We start from the raw sequence: 10,167 nt of genomic DNA on the forward strand, positions 1-10,167 counted from the left end.
CTAACTGCTTGCGAAAATGCACAAAGCTCTCTCAGGGAAGTCCTTTTGTAAGTAGATCAACAGGATTTTCTGTGGTGTGAACTTTGACAAGATAAATTTTCTTATCCTCGAGCATTTCCCTGATGAAATGATACTTCACATCCACATGCTTTGTCTTTGAGTGATAAACTGGATTGCGAGCCAATTGTATAGCACTCTCACTATCACAATATAACACAGGCGTCTCTTCTTTGATTCCCAAATCTGTTACTAGTCGATTAAGCCAAATTGATTCTTTGCATGCCTCTGATGCTGCAACATATTCAGCCTCTGTAGTAGACTGAGTAACACAATCTCGTAATCTAGAACGCCATGATACTGCTCCACCAACCAATATAAAGACATACCCTGACGTAGACCTTCGGTTGTCTAAGTCACCTGCATAATCTGAGTCTGTAAAACCCTTTACACTTAGCTCCTGACTCCCATAGCATATACGCATACTCTTTGTAGCTTTCAGGTATCTCAATATTCCTTTCACTGCCTCCCAATGTTTCTTGCCTAGGTTTGACATGTATCGACTTACTACTCCCACTGCAAATGCAATGTCTGGGCGAGTAGCATTCATTGCATACATCAAACTACCCACTGCAGACGCATATGGAATCTTATCCATTTCAGCCCATTCTTCCTCAGACACAGGACAATCTTATTTGCTAAGTTTCACATATGGTGGCAATGGAACACTCAATGCCTTTCCCTTCTCCATATTGAAACGTTGCAAAACCTTGTCAATATACTCTGTTTGAGATAACCAAATCAACTTCTTTGATTTGTCTCTCTCAATGCGCATACCAAGTATATGACTTGCCTCACCCATGTCTTTCATGTCAAACGATTTTGCCATCTTTGACTTCAAAGCTGAAATTTCTTCCAAGTGCTTGCCAGCAATTAACTGTCATCCACATACAAAATAAGGATCATCCAACTGCCATCCTTAGCCTTCTTTGTATATAGACAGTGATCGAACTCACTACGTTTGTAGCCTTGAGAAAACATAAACTTGTGGAATTTATGGTACCATGCCCTCGGTGATTGTTTTAAGCCATAAAGACTCTTTAACAACTGGCATACCAAATCTTACTTGCCTTTCTCAACAAACCCTTCTGGCTGCTGCATGTAAATTTCCACATCTAAATCACCATGCAAGAACGCTGTCTTGACATCCATTTGGTGCAACACCAAATCTAATATGGCAACCAATGCAAGAAAGCATCTCAATGTAGTCATCTTGACCACCGGAGAGAAGACTTCATCAAAGTCAATGCCTTGTTCTTGCTTAAAGCCCTTGGCAACAAGCCTTGCTTTGTACTTTGGCTGACTATCATGAGGGGTGATCTTATACCTGTAAACCCATTTACAAGGTAGAGCCTTTTTGCCCCGTGGTAATTTAACTAGCTTCCATGTCTGGTTTTTATGCAGAGCTGTCATCTCTGACTGCATGGCCAATTGCCATTCCCGGAGTCCTTCATTTGCATTGCTTCCTTGTAACATGAAGGCTCATTGCAATCAGTCAACATGACATAGTTCATAGATGAAACAAACCGATCAGGAGGTCGCGTGATACGTCCAGATCTACGCAAAATAGGTGGCTCAGGCTCAGCCACAACCTGTGGTTCCAATCTATCATGTCCTTGCTTCTCTTGAGCCCTGACATTTTGTCTTGCACGTGCAGGTCCATCTTCTTGGAAGACAACTCTTCTAATCTCCTCAACCCTCTCTGGTTTAGAATGATATTTGGCTTCATTAAAGTGAACATCATTGCTGCGGATAACCTTTCTGGATTGGGGATCCCAAAGTCTGTACCCTATCTCACCAGAATTACCATAGCCTAGAAAGATACACTTTCTACTCTTTGGCTCAAGTTTGTTCCTAAATTCCTTTGGAACATGAGTATATGCCTCACAGCCAAAGACTCTGAGATGCTTGTATGAGGGCATTTTGCCTGACCATACCATCTCTGCCACTGAATCCTTCTGCAAAACCTTGCTAGGAGATCTATTTATAAGATGAATAGCTGTTGATACAGCTTCAGCCCAAAACCCATTTGACAGTTGTGCATTAGACAACATACTTCTGACCTTCTCTTTTATGGTCCTATTCATCCTCTCAGCAAAACCATTTTGAGGAGGATTGTAAGGAGCAGTAAGTTCACGTTTTATACCTTTTGACTCACAAAAGTCCTGAAAGGCCTTTGAAACATACTCTCCACCATTGTCAGTGCGTAAGCATTTAAACTCTTCATCCTTGTGCTTGAGAAAGTAAACCCATACTTTCCTCGAGTAATCATCTATAAATGTCATAAAGTAAGAAGCTCCCCTTAGAGATAGGTTAGGCATAGGTCCACACAAATCACTCTGAACAAGTGCCAACTGTGTATCTCTTCTACTGCTTCTATGCTTATATGGCTGCTATGTTTGCTTACCATACAGACAATGTTCACAGAATTCAAAATCATTAAATGACAAGCCAGGCAAATAACCAAAACGAGACAAGATTTCCATTCCCTTCTTGGACATATGTCCTAACGGCTATGCCACAAAGAAACGTTCGGCTGCTCGGTTACATTGATTACATTTTTAGAGACATTTGATACATAAATCATGTAAAGTCCTCCAGACTTTACTCCATGTCCTACTATCATAGAACCCTTGGATATATTCCACATGTTCTGTCCAAAAGTGGTGACATAGCCAGCATCATCAAGTAAACCTGTGCTGATCAAGCTCTTTGTAATTGCGGGAACAAGTCTCACATTTTTCAGCGTGAAAGAAGAGCCATTCTGAAACTTCAATTGAACATCTCCAACACCTACGATCTCACATGTCTGCCCATTGCCTAGCCGAACATGATCTTTAGTGGTCACATAAGAGGTAAACCACTCCTTGTTTGGAGACACATGAAGTGATGCCCCTGAGTCGATAATCCAGTCACTCAGTGCATTTCCATTAGATGCTGTAAGAAGAGCTGAGTCCATTGTATTCTTCAAGAAGTAGATGTCTCCTGACACTAGACTGTCATCCTCTGCAACAGTGTTTGTCACATTTATTTCTTGAATCTTCACTGAGGACTTGTTCTTCTCACCATGGTCTTCAGCTTTCTCTTTGCCTTTTTCTGCTTTCCATTCTCTGCAGTCTCTTTTCATGTGACCCTTCTTGCCACAATGGTAGCATTCTATGTCACGCTTACCTTTAGCATTGCGGGACTTGCTACGAGACGGATTCCTCTTTCTACCTTTGTACTTTTCTTTGGTCCTTCCCCTAACAACTAAGGCTGTTCCTTTGCCTTTGTCCATTGTCTTTCTGTTGGTTTCTTCAGTAAGCAGACTGCCTTCTACACCTGCTATGGTCAAACCATCTGGAGGTGCAGAATTACTCAAAGCTGTGAGAAAAGTGTCCTAACTTTCCGGCAATGTGATCAACAGGAACATAGCTCTAACAGGTTCATCAAACTTGACACCTGGAGCTGACAACTAATTGTAGATGGTGTTGAATTCATTCAGATGATTGGACATAGGTGTCCCTTCTTTCATCTTCAAGTCAACAAGCTTCTTAAGCCAGTATACCTGTGAAGCTGCACTCTGCTTCTCATAAAGATCACTCAGCTTTGTCCATGCTTCATAAGCCGACATCTCGTCTGCTACATTGAAGTAAACGCTTTCTGCCAAAGTCAGCATAATGGTAGAAAGTGCCAATTCATCCATTTCGCTCCATTCATCTTCGTCCATATCTTCTCGTTTTATCCCCTTGAGCTTTATAGGTTTTGTCTGCTTCTTTTGTACCAACACGTGCCAAATCTGCTTCTTCCACAATGGGAAATTGGTTCCATCCAGCTTCTTGATATTGTAAAGAGCAGTGTCTTGTGATCCAGCCATAGCTATGCTTCACAGTAGTTTACTTTCCCGGGAAAAATTCGGCAAAGTTTCCCCTGTATATTGACCTCTGAACCAATATCAACCTGTCAAATGAACCAAGAAAGCTTCAGATTCTGCAGAAATTTTGGGAGAGTCTCCTTTGTAAAATGGCTCTAGTGTACTCAAAAAACAGACCAAAAACAGCTCAAAAAACCACTGTCTCTGTAACACTGTAAGCTGTGGGTAAACCTGTCCTGCACCTGTACTGTCTCTCACTGTCTTGTCACTGTCCTGTAAGCATAGACTGCGACAATGCCTCAATGGTAGTAAAGTAAAGATGCAATCCCAACTGTCTAACTCACAGTCAATACATCCTAGCTACCTATCTAAGGGGGCTCGAGGGATCACTCCAAGACCTGTATCACTGAAAGGATCTCAACATTCGAGAATCCCCCAGCTCAATAAAACCTCACTTGACCCTCAACAAAGGCTGAAATAAATCTGACAATACATAGACTTCCCACAGTCATACATCCACAAATTTCCCACTATATCCTGTAATCGCTGCGGCAGTTGTTTGTTGCGTGACTCACAGCCAGCAAACCCTCAACAGACATACATCATCTCTGACAATACATCCCATGTGGAAGTACCTGCAATGTCAGGATGAAATTTGGAATATCAAGCAGCAAACACAAGCTACCTGATGAACTAGTGGATGTCGCCTACAGTCTGTGTGTAGATGCGCCCGTGTCGTATGTGACACGCCTCCAAGAACTGTGAGCCGTCCTTCGATGTGTAGACAACCATAAATCAACACTCTGGGAGTGCTGATATCCTCAGCACCTGCAGTCGTAGGCTGAAACCCCAAATTTGCAGAGTCCGATCTGCACCTGCCAAGACCACGTAGTCAAAAATGGCCTGCGCAGAGCTTTGTCGAAGCCGAACGGTGGCCGAGATGACCTCAGAATGAAATTCTGAGAGCACCTAGCCTTTCGGGCTTTCCCACATGATTTGGGGCCGTGTCTTCGCCTGTCGAATCTCACTCCAATCTGAGCAGGTGACTCTGGCTACCTGCAAATGCTGCCCCGAGCCTCGATCTGAGCTCTGATACTAGTTGAAGGAGTACGAGCGGAAGTGCGACGCGAGAGAGAGTACGAGAAGAAGAGCATGACGATATGGTAAACTCGCTCTACTGTAATGTGTAGAGCATAGTGAGTTCTTATTAGGTTTTTACAAAAGAATATGTGTACATACCTGGCGGCCCGCCCACCTACCTGGGCGACCACATTGGGCTTTATAGCCCAATAGTCGTCGACATCGTCGGCAAGTCCAAGCATTGTAGAGATTTGTGCAATCATAAGTAGACCGCTCTGGCCATAGAGAGTGGGGCCTTCGGAGGAGGGTTTGACAATATTCTGGTGTCGTATTTTCTTCTCTCTCTATCTCTCAGTCTTAGCACCTTCATTCATAGTGTTCAACACTTTGTTTGTGTCCATTGCACTCTCTCACTAAAGGAACGGAAGGCTCTCCCTCTTGTAAGTAAAAGGAACTCTTGAGCACAGTTCGGAGCACTCATCTTGAGCAAAGTTCAACATTCACTTCCGTTGCACCTACAACACGAGTATGTTGACTCCGACCCCAAAGATTCAGGGGAGTTCATCCCTCCAACTCAAACCCAATAACCTCCTTCCGTAGACAGATTGGACGAGCAAGTTGATGCTTTGGATAACCAGGCTCTGCCCAACCTCAACAAAGAAAATTTGTGTGTTGGAGAGGTCGCTCTGACTAGAAGCTGCTCCCCCCTCCACTGAAACATAAAAACTCATCTCTTCCCTTTGTAGTCAACTCAGGAAATAGGAGGACATTATTCTTAATCACTCCGCGGCTTTTTTTAAGCAATGGTGGGTAGGGAAGGTTGATAGACCTCTAAGGAAATGTTTAAATCTCTTTGCAAGAAGGCTGCAAGAGATCGGATTCCACTGTTTAAAGCCCCATCTCCCATTGAATCTGATTCTCAGAATCTTGAGTTTGTACGAGGACCTCCGTAGTCCTTATCCTTGGAAGCAGTGGAAGCCCGTATTGAAACTCTAGCTGTCTGCAGATCCAAAGTTATCCCGGCTCAGGAGGCCACTGCTTTTGCTGAAGCTCCCCTCTCCTTGTTAGATATTCACCAAGCCATAGAATGTCTCAAGCCGAACAAGATTCCAGGACTGGACGATCTTCCCTCATATTTCTTCCAACAGCTCAAAGATTTCTTTTTTCTCTCTGTTTGAGAAGAATCCCTTTCTCACAAGGACCTTCCTTATTCCATCAACACTGGAGTAATAAAATTGCTCCATCAGAGAGGAGTCAAGGACGACCTCTCTAATTTGTGTCCCCTAACAATGCTCAACACATCCTACAAGATAATGGCTATGGATGTTGCAATCGGATTTGCGCTCTGCTCAATGAGATGTATCTCTAAAGAACAAAAAGGTTTCATTAAAGGCAGGAAGCTTGTTGAAGCGTTTATCTCTATTTGGAAAGGGTTTGAGCAAGCAACTGAATCTGGACATAAGTTTGTATTTGTCAAGGTTGATTTTGACAAAGCCTATGATAGGCTGGAATGGTCATTTATTCTCAGATCCATGGAAGCAATGGGCTTTGGGAACATGATGGTTATTTTCAATCAAACTCTAATGGGTAATGCGAGAGCTAGAGTGTCTCTGAATGGCAGCTTGCCGGATGTGTTTGAGCTTGCAAGGTCAGTCAGGCAAGGTTGTCTACTAGATCCTCTCTTATTTGCAATTGCACTTGACTCTCTTAACTGTTAATTAAAGATAGGATGGCTAGAGGTCTTATCATTGGGGATTCAGATGGGATTTGGTGTTATACTCAAGACTAGGTGGATTGGGTCTGCGATAAATTCCAAGCCAGATTCAATAGGTGGATTGGCTTTCAGCACTCCTTGGCAGGCAGAGTTCTTGTTATTAACCATTTTTTGAATGCTTATGTTCTTTTCTTCTTTGGTTCCTGGAGACCAGCAGATTTTCACCTTCTATGGATTTCTAAAATATGTAGAAACTTCCTTTGGGCTCGTGATCCTTCCATTAAGAAGGCTGCTATGGATTCTCTTCAGGAAGCTAGATCGGTTTCAAATCTCAGAGGCGAAAGTTTGGTCCCATCTTCCTCTTTTGGTAATCTTTTTTGGGAAGAATTCCATCATAGTTGTAGGTTCAGATTTGCTGAGATGCATAATGCATGCATGGAACATGCATAGGTGCAGTATTCAACTGAACTCCCTCTCGAAACACAAGTTTTTGGTTCCTCCCAATGACTCCATTTGGTGGCCATGCATAGACATGCCCTCAATCTCTGCTCCCTCATACAAGAAAGCACTAGTTCTTCACAAGAAGGACCTCAAATATTGGTCTCAACTATTGGACCCGGGCACTCATGGACTGATTCACAAGAAGTTTTGGACAAATTCTCACAATAATTCCCACATTGTGACTTACGTGAACATCATGAGCTTTTGTGAGAGAGGCATTGCATACCTAGCTAGGCACGATTGGGGGCAGGGGACCGCCGGCCAGCCAAGCATAAACAATTGTCTTCTTTTACAATCGTTGTTTAAGCCTGCTCAAGTATCATTATAACAACTTCATCCAAGATCCCAAGCTTACCATGACCAATCCTGCCTCGGCTTGATACAATCACCAACAATATGTTTTCTTTTAACAGACCTTAGGCTAAGATGAGGCACACCTTCCTTGTACATTGATAAAAGGACGGTCAATCTTATGTCATTTGTCCATTGTCTTTTACACGACGTGAAATTATGATATGTCTTATATAAATAGCCTTAGTTCCCCAAATATGTAGTATTTGTCACATTTGAAGGGATTAGACACAACTTGGACTTGTAAAGAGGATGAAGATGGTGATCATGTCGAGTTAGAGCAAGGTATCGATTTTTTATGTAACCATACACACACATACACAACGAGCGAGATAACCATGGGCTATCATGTTTGCGGGGCTTTGCTGGATATGTACACCAATTATTGGGCCCTCTCTCTCTCTCTCTCTCTCTCTCTATCTCTTTCCTTCTAATTGGTCTATCAACAGATATCTATGGATTTCAGTCAGTGATCATTGTTATTCATTTGCTACTTTTTAGGGTTTAGAATCTATACAATATAAACAATCAATTAGATGTCTAAAAGATTTGCGAAAGAGTTATCTATATATATATATATATATATATATAATAAATAAATAAATAAATCCTTCCCATGTTGACGTTCTAAACTGTTATTATGACATTCTCTATAATAATTGATTGGCTCCTCATGGGTCCTGTTGGCTCTTAGTTTATTTTAATACTTTCTAACCACCATGAATAATCATAACGTGCTAGGGTAACATTTTCACCATCACGATACATCAGGCCTTAATATTCTAGCAATGATGTGTTACCATATACATGTGGTAGTGATGTGTGTGAACTCACTAGGACCACCGAGACATTTTTTCCCTCTTTAGGAGGTTTTTTCCCCCGTGCATTATATATACGCCCATCACTCTAGGGCTATCCATCTTTCCATTGCACACTAAGTAATACACTCTCCATTGTGTGCCTTGAGCTTCCTCCATCTTCTCCAAGCTGTGTGTGTTTCTCTGCAACCCTAATTCCAAAAATTGGTATCAGAGCAGGTTGCATCCTCCCGGGCTTAGTCGCCAGCTGCTCCAGCACACGCCTACTCACTTTCTCCGATTGCAGTGAGCTTTGGCGAGCGTTCGCAGGTCGAAAAATATTTCAGGAGTGCTCGTAGAGCTTAGTCTGCTCAGATTTTTTATTCGGGCTCATTTCGGCCTCCGTTTCCACTATAGGAAGGTCTGCACAGGCAATTTCGTCATTTTGTGCAGAATTTCGTCAGTGCCGTTTTCTGCATAACAGGTGCCTTATAGTCTTCTACGGTTTGTGCTATATAGCACGTGTTGTTCCCGCTCCATTTCTCCTATTTTTGGGCAATTTTTACATCAAGTGAAGCATTTACCATGGCTGACAATAACAACACAGATGTGTTCAAGATGTTTGGTGATGAGGACAGGTTGGATGGGGACAATTACCCTATGTGGGCTTATATGATGCAACATGTTCTTGTGTCAAAGGGCGTCTGGAATATTGTGCAGGGCATTGATGTACGTCCTGGTTCTGAGGATGCAGGCGATGTTGAGGATGTTGCAGGTCTTGCTGCAAGGATTGCAACTATTAGAGTTGTTTTGCCTATGACAGAACAAGCTTGTTGGGATGTAAAGGATGTGCAAGCTCATGCATTGATTGCATTGTCTGTGAAGCGCACCATCGTTCCTCATATCCGTTCAGCAAAATCTACAAAACAGGCTAGGAATATTTTGGTTGGTCTTTATGCAAGTCGCAATGAGGCTAAAATTGCTTTGCTGCGTAAAGAGCTAGAGTCAAAGATTATGAATGAGGCAGATGATATGGACACTTTTCTTGCTGGTGCACTTTTCTTGCTGGTGTCAAGGATATCAATGAGAAACTTATTTCTATAGGTGAAGTCATTTCAGACAGTTCCCTTATGCAAAATGTTCTTGATGCCTTACCATATTCTTACCAGACTTTTGCTAGTACTTGGAGACTTATGACCCAAGGAAATCTTGAAGTTGTCAAGTTTGATGCATTATGCACATTGCTGTTGCAAGAGTCACTTTTTAGAAAAAACAGGACTAGACAGCGTGCAGTTGAATAGGCTTTTATTGCTTCTCAAAGAAAGGATGGTTATAGCAATGCAGCCACTTCTTATGGTTCTGCTGCGAGTGGCAAAACTTCTGTTATTCATTACATCTTTACTCTCTTCCTCAGTTGTTTCCATTTAGAGCTTTCTTCAACTCTTGATATTTCTTCTTTCATTCAACTGTCACGGATGAATCATCATCCTAGTGTTTAGGTTTTGATTGAGTTTCCTTTCTCATTTTTCTTGATGTTTTTGATGTCCCTTTTTTGTTGTCTGAAGGATATCTACCCATCATTTTTTCCTTGACATAGTCATGTGCATCTATCTGCATCATAAACTGTATTCTACTAGAAACTGATGGCATAGGTCTAGATTTCAAGTTTTTTGTATCTCTTTTTCTTCTATACCAGTTTTGTCTCCTTGCTTTTTGGTTTGGAAAGTAAAAAAACTTTTCCTCTCCTCCCTTTAGGAGTAGTTAGGAGTAGTTGAGCTCTTATATGTTCTTTATCTGACCCAGAATCATCAGAT

The 10,167-nt window shown here is 42.1% G+C and overlaps 1 protein-coding gene across 1 annotated transcript; it reads left to right on the top strand.

Annotated features, from left to right (window-relative positions):
* Positions 1-6,303: 6,303 nt before the first annotated feature.
* LOC147441359 (secreted RxLR effector protein 78-like) lies at positions 6,304-6,708 on the top strand. Its single transcript, XM_086483425.1, has one exon. The coding sequence runs from the start codon at positions 6,304-6,306 to the stop codon at positions 6,706-6,708; it is 405 nt and encodes a 134-aa protein (XP_086339551.1).
* The last annotated feature ends 3,459 nt before the right edge of the window (positions 6,709-10,167 follow it).

Source organism: Adiantum capillus-veneris, chromosome 15 (assembly GCF_014529385.1).
Source record: "Adiantum capillus-veneris isolate H3 chromosome 15, ASM1452938v2, whole genome shotgun sequence".
NCBI classification, from domain to species: Eukaryota; Viridiplantae; Streptophyta; class Polypodiopsida; order Polypodiales; family Pteridaceae; genus Adiantum; species Adiantum capillus-veneris.

Excerpts from the sequence above, each read along its gene's own strand:
- LOC147441359 (XM_086483425.1), top strand. The coding sequence starts at position 6,304 with ATGGCTATGGATGTTGCAATCGGATTTGCGCTCTGCTCAATGAGATGT.